Here is a 20,707-nt window from a genome sequence, read left to right on the forward strand (position 1 = left end):
CAAATTTCACACTATACATTCCAAATGTTGAAACGCAACATAATAGTTCACATAATAAATTCACAAATACTGATATTTACAAAATTTTATTATAAATAAGTTCCGCAATGTACATTCGCACTAAAAATTATCAGGTAACCACTTATACATGTAACTAATAAATTAGGAACACATCCCTAGACATCCTTCAGGTGGGTTTCAGGTTTCCGAAAGCACCTAGTCTTGTTCTTCTTATCCACAACGCTTTTATCAAGTCTGCTCCCTTCTCACCAATCATAATCACTGGAGCATTCGTGTTACCACTAACCAGCGTTGGCATTATTGACGCATCTATCACTCGCAAGTTTTTTATACCATACACCCTCAGATCCGAGTCAACAACAGCTTGCTCGTCCCAATATGGCCCCATTTTAGCTGTACCAACAGGATGGTAGATGGTAGCGGAGTAAAGTCTTATCATGCATTCATAGTAGGGGTCAGTATGAACAGGTATGTGACTACAATCGGGAAACGGTAAGAATTTGCTCTTGTAGTACTTGAAAGCTGGGGTCCTGCTCAGTGCAACACCTATCTTGACACCTTCGATGAGAGTTTTCATGTCGAAGTCATCTTTGAAATAATTGGGGTATATTAAAGGTGGATCGAACGGATTTCTACTCCTCAACTTGATTAAACCTCTACTTTTAGGTCTAAGCAGAACTGGGAGTAAACTGAACGAATCTTTGCCCGTTATTGGTTCGAAAGATTTTTTGTAAAAAGTTTCAGTTAGACCATGAGCCTTTTTCAGTTGGGCTCCACCATCGGAATGCGTCGAACCAGAAATAAAATGAAACTCGATGTCTGGAAAGTCATCAGAAGCGTTTACATATTTGGTATTGACAAAAGCCAGGCCTTCTACTCCTCCCATGATGGTTAGTGGTCCTCCACCAAACACAGCATACTGAAGAACGGGTTGCACAGCGTATACTCTGCTTAAAAGAATCGAGACAGGCTTGTCGATGACGAAAGTCAAACCACCAAGACCTACGTGATCCTGGAGGTTGTGACCAACTTGGAGATCTTGAATTAGTGGTATATTTAGTTTCTCCAGGTCCGCTTTGGGACCTATACCAGAAAGCATGAGAATTTGAGGAGAATTCACAGCCCCGGCTGAAAGTATGACTTCCTTTCTCGCTCGGATGCGATATAATTTTCCGTCTCTAACGAATTCGACTCCAAAAGCTACCTTGGTGGCTGGATCGATTAGCACTCTGGTGACATGACTACGCATAGCTACATGAAGGTTGGTGCGTAGACGAATTGGTCGAAGAAAGGCTTTTCCTGTGGAACATCTTGCTCCTCTTCTTACAGTTCCTGAAACATTTAGATGATTAATAATTTATTCAATCGTTCAACAAATACACTGCGCGAAAAAATTAACGCACCTTCTGAAAATCTCAATTTTAATGAAAGTTAACTCTAAATTGACTTTATAACTTATTTTTTGTTCTCTCGGGAAGGTTTTGAACAAAACAAGACACATTAAATGGAAGAAAAATTCAGGATATCACCGAATCTCATGTGAAAGAAGAGAAATAAACAATTTTCAAAATACTGGAATGCTGATAAGTGATTTAATACTTGGTATTTCCACCCCTTGCGTTAATTACAGCTCGGCTACGACGGTTCATACTCAAAAGGAGTGATCTTAAAATGTTCTGATCTAATCCTTCCCAGATTTCTCTGAGTTGGATTCCTAAGTCATTAAGAGTAGCTGGATGATTTTCTGAACTTCTCAGCCTTCTATTGAGCTTGTCCCAAACCTGCTCAATCGGATTGAGATCTGGACTTCTTGCTGGCCATTCCATTCGAGAGACTTCAACCTCTTCAAGGTACTTCTGAACGATGAGGTCTGGCATTATCGTCCATAAAAATGAAATTTTCACCAATGTATGGGGCAAATGGCACTACATGCTCTTCAAGAATGTTCCTTATATATCTATCAGCATTCATAGCTCCATTATCAACGACCACTAGGTCTGTGCGAGCAGTCAAAGATATTCCACCCCATACCATAATCGATCCTTCCCCGAAACCAGTAGTATTCAGGAAATTGCACTGAGCATATCTTTCATGTGGACGTCTGTATACAAGGGAACGTCGGTCACAATGGTAGAGGTAGAATCTAGACTCATCTGTGAAGAGAACTCTTCCCCAATCAGCCTTTTCCCAATGGATATGCTCTCTCGCAAAATCCAAACGCGCCCTTCGATGGGCTGGGGTTAGAGCTGGGCCTTTTGCCGCTACACGAGGCCTTAAATCATATTCTCTAAGGCGATTTCTTATTGTCTGAGTGCTAATTCGCACCCCATGAGTTTGCTCAAGCTGATTTTGAAGGAGGCGAGCGGTTGCAAACCGTTGTCTCAACGAAGAAACTCTCAAGTAACGTTCTTGAATGGCAGTTGTTACCCGAGGTCTACCCTGTCCTGATCTTCGGACATTCATACCTGTCTCCCTGAATCGCTGCAACATTCTGGACACAATTGTATAGGAAACTCCAAACCTTTCTGCAATTCTTGTGTATGTCCACTCTTCTTCTCGCAAAACTACCGCTTGGGCACATTCCTATTGGGTCAAATTGCGTGTTTCGCGTTGCATAGCGATCGAGTGTAGAAAATCAAACGAATGAAAAACTATTGATCACTAGAATTGATCGAGAACAACTGATTTCAGAATGGAGCCAATACATTCAAAATCTGATAATCTCATCTTTTTTTATTCCTGCTGGGAAAAAACATCTGTATTGAAGAAAAACGTTGAAAGTGGATAACATATACATGCATAATTCTGATAAAAATAATTATCATTGAGAACACCTTCAGTTGTAGAATAAATTTGAGATTTCCATAATGTGCGTTAATTTTTTTGCGCAGTGTATTATAAGACTTGGAAGAGACATTAAATATGAGGCAATAATGTTTTTAAATGGAATTCCTTTGACCTCCATCTCCAGTCAAATTTTTTGTTCAAATTTGTCATAAACCATGAACGGATGAACGAAGAAAATTTGTATGATATTTTAACTTACCTTGAGCCAACATGAATCCTGTTTGAAACTGACCATTAATATCCCTATTCTTGTATCCCAACTGTTTTCCAGCTTCTACGAAACTTGTCACCAGTGGCGTGTGGTAAGGTGCTTCAGAGACTGTCAGATATCCACCTTCCGAATGGTATGGGGTCTTTGTTAAGTACGGATTTTTGTTGTCTTCAGATTTCTTGAAATAATACAATGCGTCCTTGTAGCCCCAGCCAGGGTTTCCAAGGGATTCCCATATTTCGTAATCCTTCTTGTTTCCACGTAAATAGAGCATATAATTCAAGACCGAAGATCCACCTATCACTTTGCCTCTAGGCCAATTGCATCTACCATTGTTCATAGCTATCGAAAGATTATAATTAATAAATGAGCTTTCCTTGAAAATGCAATATTGGTGGGGAGGCACTTTTTGAGTTTTTTGAATTAAGCTTGCGATATATACCTCCTTCACTTTAGATTACTTATGTTCGATTATTTGTTTAAGGGTATGTAAACAGTGTACTGATGGAATACTTTAAGAAATGGAGATTCAAAGTGAACACACCGAAAACAGTTGCAATCTACTTCGGAGGAACAGCAGTAAAGAAAGAGATAGCAGGAAATGTCAAAATAGAAATCCAGAAGATAGAATGGAAAAAGAAAGCAAATTTTCTGGGAGTAATACTGGATTGAAGAATGAATTTTAACAAACAGATAGAAGAAAACAGAAAAAAGACAAGGCAATTGCACGGCAGACTGTACCCATTGCTCAACCCTGGAAGTAAAGTTTCCTTAGAAAACAAGCTGAAGATAATAAAAATAGTGCTAATACCAAGCATTACGTATGCAGGAGTTACCTGGTACAATACGAAGGACAATAATAATGATCAGTTGCAAAGTACGCTAAATTCAGTAATAAGAACAGCGGTTGGCGCCCCATGATATATAACTAACCAACAAATCAGAGGAGAACTGAAAATTGAAACTATTGAAGAAATAGTCAATAAACAAAGAAAGAAGACAATAGAGACGCTGAAAGAGCACGAGATTAAGGAATTAAGAAAGATATTACAAATCAAAATAAGAAAGACAGATAAGAGGAAATACCTCTTTCAAAGAACTAAATAGAAGAAAAAAGTGACATGCAGTAGGGAGGAAAGCCTCCCGATCAGACAACAGCAGAAAATAGGAGAAATGAAATTAGAGGCGAAGGGAATGTAAAATCCGGACCTTAAACAAAAAGAAGATCTGAGAGTAAACAGTGCACAGCCTCTCGATTCTCAGTTTATCGTGGCAAACTAGCTCTGCCTCGCTGCACTTCTCGAGTTTCACTTCATCTCATTTGGTATAATGAAGCTTTTCTTCTCAAATAACAAATGAAACTTTAATAACAACTAAGATATGAAAGAACCACTCATGCCGTCAAGTGGGCGAATACAATTTGTATAAATATTTCCGAATGGGAGAAGAGATATTCAAATATGTCTCTCAAGAAAAGAATATCGTTCGAAAAATAGTGATGCAACTTTCATCAACAGAAAAAATTTCAGAGATCTATAAAAAATATAAGAACATAATAAATCACGTTGGGAATTAACAAAAGGATAATATTTTCTTTACCTAAGCATGCTTGTCCTTGTGGTTCGCTCTTGTACTTCCAATCAAGCTGTGATAGCTGAAGATAGGCAGCCATCAGGGGTACATCCGATATTTCTGTTTCATCTCCTCCTGCCTCCAAAAGGAGTACACTCCATCCCTCTATTTCGCTAAGACGATTAGCTACAACTGCCCCTGGAATAAGAAAGTATATTATTGTATCAATCATGCTTTGAGAATTTAAAGTGTTTTAATAATTTCTGATGAAAGAAAAATAATAAATAAGTAGTATCTAGATATTTGAAGGAATTTAGAATTCAATTCATTGCAAATTTGCATGAATTTCATGTAATTAATTAAAAAGAGATTTTTTTCCATATCCAAAAGTTTATTTTTGGAGAAGATTCACGTAAACAGATCAAATGTCATTTTGCGACATAAAGAGCGCTGGCATTTGATTACCAGATAATCCAGGAAAAGTATCTATTCGTATTTGTAGAAATATTTGAAAAACTTCGAGTCGTTACCTGCAGATCCTGCTCCAACAACTATAAAATCATATCTATCATGAAGCTCTTCTGATGGCACATCTATAGGCCTTGATTCGGGATCCAACATCTCATATTGAAAGTAGGCTATGGCTGCCACCAGTGCAGGAAGAAAATATGCAAAATTGGATGCAGCCGAGCTGAGACCAATCAGAGGCCCTGCTATAGCACTCATCACTAAAAAAAATGAATTTAGCCATTTATGATTAATTTAGTGGAGATTATTGGACAATATTGTGATTCCAATTTTCGATCGTGTTCAACAAGTAATAATACAAAATGAAAATATAACAGCCACCTACTAGTTTTTTTCGATTCCATTTACAGAAGATCCGTTTCTGTAGCATTTAGGATTAATTTTTTTTTATTCGGAAACTATTGCTTCTACAAACAGCACATAAGAGTTGAAAATTTGTTGCAGTAAATCGTTATTTTCGACACATATTTTTATGTTCAAAATTTTTTTGTTTCGTTAAAAAGTTGAATTGAAAACGGTAAATGACGCAATAGGCGTTGCACGTTTCCCCTTTTAGAATAAGGAAAATGTCCATAGGGGTCTTTTTCATTCATGACACATGTCTACAAAAGCCATTCCTTCAATTCTTCAGAATTGGGTGCCGTTAAATTTAATTTTTAATTTTCGACAAATACATACATCAAATAATGTGGTAACTGATAATTGAAAATGGTTCAATCAAACAAACTTTGGCATTTGAAAAAAATATATAAAATGGAGCTTCGCAAAGGAACAAAATGACAATTGACGGAAAACTTCGCGTGAGTATAGAAAACAGTGGCACCAACTTATAAACGAAAAGAGCTACTACAATCTTACAAATGGGTCTTTGATTGATTATTAAAATTATGTTATTTCTATTTTCTACATTCTGCTACGTTTTTGAACAATGTAAATTTTCTTGAAATTAAATACAGGATGTCGAAAAGCACCTACCACCCCTAAGAAACACCATCTTTCACCTCACATCAACACTTCTAAATCAACAAGTCAACTGTCCTGTAATGTCTTTAGTCGAATAAGACTTAATTGTATGGCAAAATTTTAAGTTTTCCTATCACATACTTCACTTTCTATTTCTTAGGAACGTTGAGCAAAATAGTTATTCCAATCGTTCTGTTCTATATTGGCCAATTGATGGAGACGATGATAGAATTTCAATTCAATTTTTGACTGTTTTTTTTTATGGTAATGTTAAAGTTAACGGCATAAGGCATATGAGAGAAGTTGCACGTATACCTTCTTTAAGTCCTTCGAAGAAAGAGGTGATCTTTCATTGCATTATTGTTGCAGCCAATTTCGGTAGGAAAACAGTGTCAGATTTACACTTTTGCTGAAAATATCTCGAGTATTGAAGATAGGGGCATATGAGTGCCTATGGTTTTTACTTTTCGATTATTTTTTCTATGGTTCCGATTATGCTATCTATACGAAACTTTGTCTGAAGCAGGAAATGGTTATTTCAAATTTAATTCATAAAACGAATATTAACACGCAAAAAGTCAATCTGGTCGAACTTAATTGTTATATTTAGATTTTCTTTTTCAATAGATCTCTTGAATTTTCTATGGTCTATTTTATATGGTTCTGATTATAATAATAATAATAATAACTTTATTTTCTCAATATACATGAGTATTACAAAAAGGAACATTTATTATAGTTATATCTTCATTGAGAAAAAAAGCGAAGTCCAGGCTTGAGCATCTATAATTCTATAGGGATAGCTCAATCCTGCTCTATTTTCAGTATGTGATCAGTTTGAAATTTTGCACGGAGCTCGAAATTCTTATTGGATATAAATAATCCGATTCTCAACGTTGTTATCTATAATTATGATATGAATTCTGATACTCTATGAGAAAACGAGGGATGGCTTGAGATCGAATCTATTGAGTTGGGTTGGGTCATACCTATGTGAAAGATCTCAATTCGTCATTATGAATGATTCATTTTTCGTCCGTTTACAGGGTTGAATCGGCAGTGCCTCAGGGTTCTCATTTGGGACCACTCCTTTTCATTTTATATATCAATGATATCTGCAAATGTTTTCTTCGCATAAGAATTACGCGGATGACATTAAGATGTATTACTCTTGAAAAGATTCAGATGATGCCCGGAAGTATCAGGATAATTTGGACAGATTCAATGAATTTTGTTCTCTGCACTATTTGTCCTTGAATGTTAATAAGTGCAAACACAAAACATTTACTAAAAACAGTAAATTCGTAAGCAATTCCCTATCTCTGAAGAGTATGATTCTGGAGAGAGTAAAAGTAGTCTTAGGAATATATCTGGATTCGAAATTATCATTCGAACACCATATAGATGATGTTGTTTCCAGAACTTTCAGAATGCTCGGTTTCATTCTGAGAATTTAGCGTGCATTTATAAGTGAGGAAATGCTAAAGGTTCTTTATTAAAACACCATTTTTTTAAGAATCATGCGGTTTTATAACTGACGCATTTTTTTCAGTTTTATTTACAACATTTCCCAAGTTGTTTTCAGAGAAAGCATATATTTGTACTTAAGTAGAAATTACTAATTTTTTATTTTTTGTGAAATTGTTAATATTCGAGAGTTTTTCAGCTGATAGTTATGTTCATAATCAATTATTCTTTTCTTCTTTTTTTAAGGTGAATCCTTGTAATTGAGTTATTTCTGTTAATTGAGTTAGGTTCTGTTTTAGTTCATGTTAAATAAATGAATGAAAAAATAAATAGAAAAACGTAACTCAAGTGAAGAGCTTGCAGAGTTAATAACAGATGAAGACGAGCTAAGAGTTTATGAGATTACCTTCGGATGTTGTTTTCCATATCGGATTCATCTTTCAAAGTCGGGCAACTATGGTAATTTTGTGACTTATTATTGAGATTATTTTTTCAATACACTTTTATAGAAAATTGGAATATTCCGAACAATAATTCACCAATAAAGAAGCACATTTTGAATCGACTATTACAATATTTCGAACTATAAAAAAATGCTCTGGTAAACTAATAACACCTAGCCACTTCCATTCTTTTTCTTCAAGTGTAGGAAAACGTCATTATATTGATTTTATTTCCTATTATTCTATTGTCTAGTACATCGTCAGTATTTTATGTCTTTTCTCAAAATTCATATGGGTGGTATAGAAAAATGAAATTTAACAGAGCCGTATCAAGGTACTATAGCGCCTGTGGCAATATCATAGACAGCGCCCCCCATTTTCGAAGAATTTATTTCATCGATTAATTATATTTTCTCATAGTATTTTTTTGTTCATAACTTAAGTCATATATTTTGTGATTTTTTTATGCTTAGTACGCAAATTCTAGGGAAGGCTAGCAATATTTCCAATTTTTCCAGCAAGGGCGTAGAAATGGGGGGCAATTCTTCCCCTCCCCTCAATATTTCCAAAATATAATATTTAAGAATTCTCGCAAAGACGAAAAACGAAAATTTCTCCATAAAAAGAACCAATATACATTTTACTTTCCTCTGAAATCGGCACGGACTACAAAATCGGACCCTTTCACGTTTAATGAGCATATTATCGCTTTCAAGATGAGTACTTTTACTGCACTACGAGCACATCTATGTCCGAGGTTTATTATTTTCCTTTATCTATCCGCTTTGTCGCCGTCGTCCCTTATTTGCCATTTGTGATTTTTGCATTCGTAATCGCCATACACTTACTCGTTGTTTTCGGTTTTTTGTTTCATTTTAGTCACAAAATTTCAATACTGTACCTTGTTATCAAAGTACTGAACTAAGTAATTCGCATCGATAAATTGTGATTCATTCAAATTGCAATTTTATTGTGCAGATATTAGTTTTGAATTGATTATATCTAAACGGTGTTCCTAATGTGTACAAATGAAAATGACAGATTTCTCATTTCAAGAAAAAAGTCCTATAACATGAATCTGCAAACGCTTTGGTTTTGAGATACCGGTATTAAAGTATATTAAATTGGCCAGCAAGAGCATGCGATATAACACCGTTAGACTCTTTTCTTTGGGGATAGGTGATTTTTTTGTCAACAAATATCAAATATCAAAAATGAAGATTTGACAATATATACCAATTTTTGTTCTTACTTCGCATCAAAGCAATACCTCTCGATTGATTGATCATCCTTTATAAATACAAAGGCACAAAAGCTTCTGACTGCACGCCATTGGTTTTCTAAGTTCTTATGATTATTAATTGTACTCAGTTATATTTCCAAAGAAATATATGTTATTCATATGGTTTTTCCTGGCCATTCTTAGAATTATGGGAACATTGCAATGAAATTTGTTTCCAACGGAAAACTCATTAAAAATTACCATCTGAATCATTTTCAAACATCATAAAAATTGAATAAGAATAGGAGCACGAATATAATAGAGAATAGAAATATTGAACGAACGATTTTGACAAATGAGTAGTTATTTCACTGTTCAAAAACAATTTATTTTGAAGATCAACAGAAATACCATCTTACCTTATCAAGTTTTGAATCCCTTTCTACTTGAACACGGATATATTCACAAACTGTCCTTCAACAACTGACACTAGCTCGAACATGTCCCTGCATCACCAAGGAGGTCACATTCATCAATTTGATTCGATCCAAAATCACTAAACGACCTTGAACTTGACAGAGTTGGTAATGTTCCTCGTATGACGAAACTGAAAGAGATGATGCTTCTTCTCGTTTTATCCCCTGATGGGAATGTTAGATATGTGGTACTTTCTTCGATTGCCTCCTTGTCTGTCACTCCTTCCGACACAGGTTTACTGGTGCGTGACACCATTCCACGGTTAACGGGGTTTCCGTTGATGATGGTACGGCCGTTATGTTAGTCTGGTGAGGAACACTTGTTGTGTTAACGATGGTCTTCATTGTTGATAGGTAGAAGATCGATTCTGTTATGAAATATATGGAAATATTCTTCTTCTCACTTTCATCCATTTAGATCTGAGGAATACCTGTTCTAGAAAAAGAAAACATATATTTTATCATTAACAATAACAAATAATCTAAAAAGGAAACATACAATGTATAAATTCCACTTCAAGCAAACAAAGAAGAGTTCTTCTTTTTGAAACAGTATGTGAAACATCGGATTGATCCAAATTTCAAATAAGCTTAGGAAACATTTTCCTTTCTTTTAAATTTTGGACCCGTATCAATATTTCACTGACTTCTGGACTTCAATGAGAAATAATAATTTCATTCGGAAAACAATCCTGGTTACCCATATCAGATGACAGTAACTTCTTACATCTATATATTCTTGTTATTGCTTAAGTATTTTTGTTATCGAAAAAATCAAGGTCAAAAGTCTTACAATTTCATGAAATAATCCTTAGAACCCTGTATATTGAATTGCTCCATGTTAACTCTCTTGAATTGAAAAACACCGAATCTACTTATATCTATCAATATAACCAAATTTTCAAATTTATTTCTAGTCAATTTCTATGCCTCATAAGCCAGGGTATATACGGGGTTAATATAAAGGATGTTTTTTTAGAGCTATAGAACTTTAAATTGCAATAAAACAACGATTGATTATTCGATTGACATGAATTTTATTTATCCCCAAGATAATCTTGTGGCATTACATTTCAAATATGATTTCTGGCATATGACCGCCATGGCTGACTCGGATGTAGTCCAATCTGGACGTCCTATATTCGATTACTTTTTCCAACATTTGTGGCCGTATATCGGCAATAACACGGCGAAAGTTGTCTTCCAGATGGTCAAGGGTTTGTGGTTTATCCGCATAGACCAATGACTTTACATAGCCACACAGAAAGTAGTCTAGCGGTGTTAAATCACAAGATCATAGGTCCAAAACGTGAAATTAGGCGGTCACCAAACGTGTCTTTCAACAAATCGATTGTGGCACGAGCTGTGTGACATGTTGCGCCGTCTTGTTGGAACCACAGCTCCTGGACATCATAATTGTTCAATTCAGGAATGGAAAAGTTAGTAATCATGGCTCTATACCGATCACCATTGACTGTAACGTTCTGGCCATCATCGTTTTTGAAGAAGTACGGACCAATGATTCCACCAGCCCATAAAGCGCACCAAACAGTCAGTTTTTCTGGATGTAACGGTGTTTCGACATACACTTGAGGATTAGCTTCACTCCAAATGCGGCAGTTTTGTTTGTTGACGTAGCCATTCAACCAGAAGTGCGCTTCATCGCTAATGGACGTAGTGCGCGATACGTATTCCGCACAGAACCATTATTTTCGAAATGAAATTGCACTATTTGCAAGCGTTGTTCAGGCGTGAGTCTATTCATGATGAATTGCCAAACTAAACTGAGAATAAATCACTTGACAGCTGTTGAATCGGTCGCCATCTTGAACAGTAATGCTGACTTAAAGTTATATACGTCGAAAAAAAACACCCTATACAATCTCTGGATGCTTATGAACAAACCAGGTCGCATTCTCATAAACACTCTGTACATTTTTGGTCCAAAACACAAACAGTCGAATTGAAAATGGTTTTTTCGAAAAAAAAAATGTATGCAGAAATATGTGAGTCGTCGTCACAATCCATTTTTTTCATAAAAATATCAGCAACTCATAAACCGTTGAGTTTATATCCATGAATGGCATATTGCAGAAATTATCATTCAATAAGCTATGTTATGATGCAATAATATACTGGGTGTGCCATTTGGAATATGAAAGTAGTAAGTATTCTGCTTCCAATAGAAACAGAAGCTGTTGAGGTTGAAAATATTTTAGAGAGAAAATCACAAACCCCAGTATGAAAAATTTCCTTCAGACACGATACATCTTATTCTTATTTTCTCGTCTGTGAGGATTGAAATTGGCACCGTAATTCTTTGTCAATTTGACAACAAAATGGGTCATCCTTACTGCGTATTTTTTAGATTTCTAGTTGTTGGCCTGTGGTATGTAGCAAATTAGTAGTGAAACACAGAAAAACACTCACACAATCCACTCCTTCCGATTTTGACTACAAACGCAACGCGTGGTCGAAATCGCCCACAAATCTGACCCAAAATAAATGTCCCACGAGGCGACCACAAAGAGCGAACATACCATTCAAACAATAATTCTAATTTTCTACTCCATAAGTAAAATTATACCTATTGTTTAATCATCATTTGATTAATTATTTTCCTTGGAATTCGAATGAGCTGAACTATCAAAATATAACGATATTTTAATCCATTTAGGTAGATTCAAAGGTTGAGTCCTTTGTGGCTAGATTTATTCCTGAATAGCAACAGTATTTGTTTTTAATTCACGAGAAAAATATTGATCTGTTATTGGCCTATTTCACAATGGAGGAAATAATCCATAAATTTTCCTCAGTTGAACTCATATTTTTAAGTGAATTGCTATGGAATTGAACACCTATGTCATTAATCACTTTGTAACCTATACCTATGCCTTCAGCTTCATAAAAACTTTCCACTTCTTCATGTAAAGGGTGTTTTTTTTAGAGCTATAGAACTTTAAATTGCAATAAAACAACGATGGATTATTCGATTGACATGAATTTTATTTATCCGCAAGATAATCTTGTGGCATTACATTTTAAATATGATTTCTGGCATATGACCGCCACGGCTGGCTCGGATGTAGTCCAATCTGGACGTCCAATTTTCGATGAATTTTTCCAACATTTGTGGCAGTATATCGGCAATAACACGGCGACTGTTGTCTTCCAAATGGTCAAGGGTTTGTGGCTTATCCGCATAGACCAATGACTTTACATAGCCTCACAGAAAGTAGTCTAGCGGTGTTAAATCACAAGATCTTGGAGGCCAAATCACAGGTCCAAAACGTGAAAGTGGGCGGTCACCAAACGTGTCTTTCAATAAATCGATTGTGGCACGAGCTGTGTGACATGTTGCGCCGTCTTGTTGGAACCACAGCTCCTGAACATCATGGTTGTTCAATTCAGGATTGAAAAAGTTAGTAATCGTGGGTCTATACCGATCACTATTGACTGTTACGTTTTGGACATCATCGTTTTTGAAGAAGTAAGGACCAAGGATTCCACCAGCTCATAAAGCGCACCAAATAGTCAGTTTTTCTGGAAGTAACGGTGTTTCGACATACACTTGAGGATTAGCTTCACTCCAAATGCGGCAGTTTTGTTTGTTGACGTAGCCATTCAACCAGAAGTGCGCTTCATCGCTAAACAAAATAAAATGGACGTAGTGCGCGATACGTATTCCGCACAGAACCATTATTTTCGAAATAAAATTGTACTATTTGCAAGCGTTGTTCAGGTGTGAGTCTATTTATGATGAATTGCCAAACCAAACTGCGAATAAATCACTTGACAGCTGTCAAATCGGTCACCATCTTGAACAGTAATGCCAACTTTTTCATTTTGTATATTCTTGGATTCTGGTGACGCCATAAATTTTCATTGTTATTTCCAATATAAATACAACGTTTATTAAAAGGAGTGGAATAATATTCACATATTATATTGTTTATGTTTTCGATCAAAAAATTTCATCAAAAATTCATCAACATTGTAAAATAATAAAACAAATCAATTTGCACTAATCTTTCAAGTGTATTTCATCTATAAGAAATTTCCATCAAGAAAGGACCGAATCCATTAAACGAACATGGTGTTCATCAGAAGGTATATTATTAAGTACAGTGAATAGTGCAATTAAATCAGGTAGAACTAATAATCATCCTCGATAAATAGTATGATGAATCATTCAAGTGAAAAAGTTTTTATTCTTTTCCAATTCGGTTGCACCGTTTCAGAAACAGTCAAAAAAATTTGTGACATGGTTTTTCTAATTTCACAGAAATAAATCTGTTCCTATGTTGATGAATTATTTTTTCGACTCATACTCATTCAAATATGAGAAGTCCTATATTTATTTAAATTTCTATATTTATGGTTTTTCCAGTTAAAACTTAATTGCTGGTAGCTCAACTACTTAACAAGATATTTATCGATATACCAAAATATGCGTGAACATATTTATCGATATGTGAGAAGAAAACGGTGCATAATAGTTAAATGCACGGGAGTTTTTCGAATTTTCAATCAGTGTACTTATTTTGACTTCTTCGAAGTGGCTACGTTCGATTCTGCACGTAGCTAACATCTTCATAGGTAAACAGTAACACCTGGAACAATAACTTTCACAGGAGATTCATTTCCTACCTTTGCGTTTGGTGAGCCATAAACGTTCTATACAAGCAGAGAATTGGAACTCAATCAACCGAACTGACTATTTGACCTGCGTAAATAGGTCAAACTGCTTGATTTAAGGAGTGTTTTTAGATATTTTACTTCTCTATGTATTTAGGGATACGAAAATGTTTAGAATGTTTAGTAACATAAGTGGTGTTTGTCTGAAATTGCTTATTTAGGGGGCTACATCCCACAAAAAGGTCCTAACGATAATGGGTCATCATGATAAATAACTTCAAGAAGGTGTATTATAAAGTGTTCAAATTTTGGGTAGTGTTCAAGGTTATTGAGAAACGTGGTATGCTTGAGCTATTTCGAGTTTAAATTTACTCATAATAAGTTACCCATATAGAACGCTATATAATTTTGAACAATAATATTCATTTCACTGATGAAGAATCCGTGAACCAATTCAGTTGTGTCCGTCCGTATTAAACCCAGAAACCTTCTGAAGTACTTGGGTGGGGGTTTCCGTGAAAATTGATGTTTTTCTGATGATCTAAACAATTTCTAGTTTCGTGCAGAATTTGGTGATGTTGATGTAATAAGAACTATAAAAAATTCAAGCAGAATATAGAAAAAAACTAATATTTCTATGACCACAGAATTGACTAGGTTGATATTCAGTATAAATATGTAAATAATCACTCGATTATTCATGCCGAATCAAATGAAGATCATCATTTATTTATTTTTTTATTGACATATATGTATACATGACATCTTGGTAAACTAACCTACAATAATTAGCTAAAAATCGCATCTCATTTAATGCAATAGTAACCTCGTCAAACGTAAGCGGAATGTAGAACAAAGGATAATACTCTACGTGATATGAAAAAACTTCATTATAAGAAATTTTACATTTTTACAGATTTTTTTTCAAAAATAATAACTGAATATAAATTTCTGCTGCTCTTGGCAGTTTTTTCTGAGCTATTGGTACAATTTAATACGTTTCTGAAAAATGTTTTCAGTAAAATAATGTTGAATCATTATTTATCAAGAAAAAATTTCCGGATATATCAGATAAAAGCCATGAGAAATGTACTGTTGCTATGTGCATCAGAAGTCAGGTATACTTTGTTTTCAGTAGAATGGGCTCAATTCCATGAAAAAAATTACAACATTTCTTAAGCCCTCCCTCTATAATGTTTGGAGAATTTTTTGATATAGAATTTTAAAAGAAGATCAAATGCATATTTATATCTAATAATGTATTTAAAATGAATTACATTGAATTCTACCTGCAGCACAGAAAAATAAGTGGGGTAAAAATTCAATATAAATATTAATTTTTAGACATTGAGGAAGGGTTCAACCCGAAACGTTTGTTTATATTTTTGACGTTAATAAAAATCAAAATAAAAATTTTTAGTAAAAGACAATCCCTACAGATCAAATACCCAATACATCAGACTATTATTATAGATATATCACGCAAACGGTAAGAGTTATAATATTTACTGATGAGCAGCAAATCCGTCCTGTAGATAATAGTAGAAGAGTTATCTTGATTTAAATATTTAGAAAATATTCGTTGTTCACATGATATGTTTAAGGTAAAACAAAATTTCCAACTCATTTTAACAGTTGCAATTATCTGCTAAAATATAGCAAATTTGCAACATGGTAGGGGAGTTAACAGTTCTTTTGAACAATCCAATTCTCACAAAGCTAGAAAACTATTAGTCAACTTCGCTGTGTTCTGGTAAAATTTGCAACTATAAGAATGAGTTGCTAATTGAAAACAATATATCGAGAATAGAATCCTTGTGGTATTGGAGAAAAAATATTCTTTTCACATTTTCAAACTTTGAGAATTGATTACGCAACCGCAACTCTCTTACCAGGACATAACTCTACTGTTCTGGTAGATACTTGAACAATCGGTAGGAGGTGGAACTATTTTTTTTAAACTTGAAAATATGTAAATAATAACATATCAAAATTGTAAACTTGTGAGGGTGGGTTGAAAAACAGACCTCCAGCTCTTTGGCTATAATATGTCATTGACATTGTTCTCATCTGGCTATTCTTCCATCTATACCTATAACATATCTCGCTCAACTAGAACTGACAACGAGTCAGTGTTTTTCTAGATTTTTTTTAGAAAATACTGAATAGCTAAAATTATTTGAAAGTTTGTTCTTTATAAAGGGTACCCTTAATATATTATTATTTTTTTTCTTTCAAAATTATTTCATTATTTTATTATTGAAAAAATTATGTTTCATATAAAGGGTAACATCACTACAATATTTTTTATTTTTATTTCATAATAATTGTATTCATTATTGATAAAGTTAATTATGTTCCATATAATTCCATATCAATAACATTCTCATTCTATTTCAGGTGGTTGTTGTGGTTCTACCAAGAAAGTCACTGTTGTAGGAGGATGGGCATGGGCATGGTGGTTAGTGACAGACGTCCAGAGACTGTCACTAGAGGTCATGACCTTGAACCCTTGCTGCGAGAGCGTGGAAACTGCACAGGGTGTACCCTTAACGGTCACCGGTGTGGCTCAGTGCAAAATCATGAAAGCTGATGAGCTATTGCAGACTGCTTCCGAACAGTTTTTAGGTAAAAGTGTGAAGGAAATCAAGGGTACCATTTTGCAGACCCTGGAAGGCCACTTGAGGGCTATTTTAGGTGAGTTTACACTTTTTTGAAAATTTTCATGCTGAAAATAGGTTTTTTTACCTGAAACATGAAGGTTATGATGATAATAAAATCCAAATATTCATTTTTTTGTGATTACTATCAACCATCATTATCTACTTTGATTGAATGAAAATCCTTCTCTTAATAACCTACATGCCAATTAATCATTAAACCAATTACCTATTAATAACTCTTACTAACGGTATGGAATTCGTTTTCAATAGATATTCTGTATATTTGAGTGAATTCACCAATTAATGTGCACCTTACATATGCAACTAATATTTCTAGTTGGCGGATAGAAATGTATTACGTGTTGCTGTTTTCTATGAAGCAATGAAGCAGTGAAATCAATATACCTACGTATGCGGTTGATTTTATCGCGATTCGAATTGAATGTGCAGCCTCCATAATATTTTCACTTATAAAGGGTGTTTTTTTTAGAGCTATAGAACTTTAAATTGCAATAAAACAATGATGGATTATTCGATTGACATGAATTTTATTTATCCGCAAGATACTCTTGTGGCATTACATTTTAAATATGATTTCTAGCATATAACCGCCACGGCTGGCTCGGATGTAGTCCAATCTGGACGTCCAATTATCGATGACTTTTTCCAACATTTGTGGCCGTATATCGGCAATAACACGGCGAATGTTGTCTTCCAAATGGTCAAGAGTTTATGGCTTATCCGCATAGACCAATGACTTTACATAGCCCCACAGAATGTAGTCTAGCGGTGTTAAATCACAAGATCTTGGAGGCCAATTTACAGGTCCAAAACGTGAAATTAGGCGGTCACCAAACGTGTCTTTCAATAAATCGATTGTGGCACGAGCTGTGTGACATGTTGCGCCGTCTTGTTGAAACCACAGCTCCTGGACATCATGGCTGTTCAATTCAGGAATGAAAAAGTAAGTAATCATGGCTCTATACCGATCACCATTAACTGTAACGTTCTGGCCATCATCGTTTTCGAAGAAGTACGGACCAATAATTCCACCAGCCCATAAAGCGCACCAAACAGTCAGTTTTTCTGGATGTAACGGGGTGTTTCGACATACACTTGAGGATTAGCTTCACTCCAAATGCGGCAGTTTTGTTCGTTGACGTAGCCATTCAACCAGAAGTGCGCTTCATCGCTAAACAAAATAAAATGGACGTAGTGCGCGATACGTATTCCGTACAGAACCATTATTTTCGAAATAAAATTGCACTATTTGCAAGCGTTGTTCAGACGTGAGTCTATTCATGATGAATTGCCAAACCAAACTGAGAATAAATCACTTGACAGCTGTTAAATCGGTTGCCATCTCGAACAGTAATGCCAACTTATATACCTCGAAAAAAAACACCCGTTACAACCTCATGTAGAAACTACTTTCGGAAATTCGGGATTCTTACCTTTCATTCACAATATATTTATACAGGGTGTCCGGGAAATATGCGACAAACGGTCACCATGAATTAAGGTCCTCATGGAAGACCAGTATCAAGAGGTTTCGTTTGGGATCGAAAATTGGACGTCCAGATTGGACGTCCAGATTGGACTTCATCCGAGCTGGCGGTCATATGCCAGAAATCATATTTAAAATGTAATGCCACAAGATTATCTTGCGGATAAATAAAATTCATGTCAATCGAATAATCCATCGTTATTTATTGCAATTTAAAGTTTTATAGCTCTAAAAAAAACACCCTTTACTACTTATGGCGGCAATTTTGCGTACTGATTTCTTCTACTTCAGGAACACATCAAGGCATCGTGGACTGTCCCCTCAGATTGAAAAACCATAGGACATTCCACTGTGGAAAAGAGTACCTTAATTTTGGAATTTTGTGGCGGATCATGAGATCATAATAAAATTTTGAATAGATGATGAAATGAGTTTTTTATAGGTCACGGAAATGTTGGAAACCTCTCTTTCAATATTCACCTCACATTTTCAAGTTTCAAGTATTCTTCTCCTTTTCGATACTTATCATGTATAAGGTTGGATAGACATAATCGAAATTGAGGACGAATTAGTCATCAGTGAAGACCATTGCTTGTTGAAATCGAAAATTTCAGACTTTACAACGAAATGATCGGTTGGGACAGCGAGTGCTAAAAATGAGAAATGAAATTTCTAAAATTCATATTGTTATTTAACTAATACTGAAAATAATTTACTTCAATACGTCTTAGCATATTTTCACAACACTTTGTATATTACGATAGACTCATACGTAACGACATTGGTCTTACGAAACAAGATTTCATCTGTTCAATCCATTATATTATCACGAATTGACCCAGACGTCACATAGATGGAAGATTCAATTCAGAAACCTTGAACTTGATAGTGACCTACACGTAATTTAATAAAGTGATTCATTAGTCAATTGTCTTCAATTACTTCTTTATGTCTGGAGAATTTTGAATCAGTTTACTTAACTGTAACGACATTGAAAAGTGTCATTTGGAGAATTTGTATTTGGTATACCATGCAAGGTTTTAGAGATTTCGTGTACACAGTACACTCAATATTCTTCGAATATATTATGACTGACTAGTTCATTACTAGTCCGTTACTTCAGTCGAAAAGCTAAACTCTACCCCAAAGCCTTCAATTTTCAAATTTTGAGCCGGGAGTGGTCTTAAACGATAAGGTTTTACACACTGATAATGAATTCAATTACGTCCGTCCGGCCTTTAACACAATACCTCCAGAAAGAGAAGAGCTTGTAACTTGAAATTTTTCGAGTTCTGACTAGGTTCTTTAGTGCAAATTCATTTTGATTCTTTGCGGAAATCGTTTGATCCATTATTCAATTTCTGAAAGAAACCTTCATATGTCAGTTAGGAATGAACTCGCCGATCTTTTGCAAAAAATAATTCACAAATTGAAAGTTTTTTCAGTCATATTTCAATGATGAATTCCATAATACAAAAAATTCAAAATATTACCTCATAAAATAGGCTCAAGTGTTTCATAAAAAAATAGTAATTCCATGATAATGAAAAAATTTCTAAATTCATCATTGCAATATTTGAGAAATTTTTTTTTGTGATAAAAATCAGTCAGTTTATTCTTGACTCCCATGCCAAGGATATTCCAAAAATTGAAACAATATCGATCAAGCGATATCTGTGCAGAATCAAAATGAATCTGCAATTAACATCCTAATGAGAATGGTAGAGTATACCCTTGAATACCACAGTTAGGTTTATTAATGTACGAAATTTGGGTTTGCCTCGATAAGGCCATTGAAAAAATTGATTTCCTTAATATTATAACCATGTCGACCTCCATGCAAAATTTAATGTTTATAAAGAAGATCGAAAGAATATCGGGAAAAAATCGCTACATTTCTAGTTGAGATTTGAATATGTAGTAGTATAAAACAAAAATTTTAAACTTTTGTTTCGATTGCTTCATCAGAACATTCAAACAGAAAATGGGATAAAACTAATATTTCAGTGAAATTTTGTGGGTAGAAGTGTTTTAAAAATCGACCATTCAAAATTTGCGTGTGAAGTTGGCACCCCCATATGCAAATTTTGAGGTCAAAATTCCAGGATCTTTTTTCCATCGTAGGTCCACGTTTGTCTACCCTTTTCTC

General features: G+C 34.8%; 2 protein-coding genes across 5 annotated transcripts in view; one reads left to right on the forward strand and one right to left on the reverse strand.

The window, feature by feature from the left end:
• The window catches only part of LOC123674766 (flotillin-2), a 374,288-nt gene that overhangs the window by 333,478 nt on the left and 20,103 nt on the right, over window positions 1-20,707 (forward strand). For both annotated transcript variants that reach the window (XM_045609835.1, XM_045609836.1), the window contains exon 2: window positions 16,789-17,085. In XM_045609835.1, coding sequence (XP_045465791.1) covers window positions 16,789-17,085 — 297 coding nt within the window. The remainder of the gene's footprint in view (window positions 1-16,788; window positions 17,086-20,707) is intronic.
• On the reverse strand, window positions 68-10,188 carry LOC123674751 (glucose dehydrogenase [FAD, quinone]-like). 3 transcript variants are annotated; one of them, XM_045609814.1, is made up of 5 exons: window positions 9,694-10,188; window positions 5,182-5,379; window positions 4,679-4,849; window positions 3,068-3,421; window positions 68-1,353 (listed from the first exon to the last, which is right to left on the reverse strand). In XM_045609814.1, exons 2-5 carry the CDS (start codon window positions 5,375-5,377, stop codon window positions 188-190), a joined length of 1,887 nt encoding a protein of 628 aa, XP_045465770.1. In that variant the 5' UTR covers window positions 5,378-5,379; window positions 9,694-10,188; the 3' UTR covers window positions 68-187. The 3 variants fall into 3 exon arrangements, with proteins under 3 accessions (XP_045465770.1, XP_045465768.1, XP_045465769.1); XM_045609812.1 differs by lacking the exon at window positions 9,694-10,188 and adding an exon at window positions 8,016-8,233; XM_045609813.1 differs by lacking the exon at window positions 9,694-10,188 and adding an exon at window positions 6,155-6,213.

Source organism: Harmonia axyridis, chromosome 3, assembly GCF_914767665.1.
Source record: "Harmonia axyridis chromosome 3, icHarAxyr1.1, whole genome shotgun sequence".
Taxonomy (NCBI): Eukaryota; Metazoa; Arthropoda; class Insecta; order Coleoptera; family Coccinellidae; genus Harmonia; species Harmonia axyridis.

Excerpts from the sequence above, each read along its gene's own strand:
- LOC123674751 (XM_045609812.1), bottom strand. The coding sequence starts at position 8,046 with ATGAATCCGATATGGAAAACAACATCCGAAG. Across the intron at positions 4,850-5,181 it reads TGTTGGAGCAGGATCTGCAG|GGGCAGTTGTAGCTAATCGT; the intron begins GTAACGACTCGA and ends TTCTTATTCCAG. Across the intron at positions 1,354-3,067 it reads AGGATTCATGTTGGCTCAAG|GAACTGTAAGAAGAGGAGCA; the intron begins GTAAGTTAAAAT and ends TAAATGTTTCAG.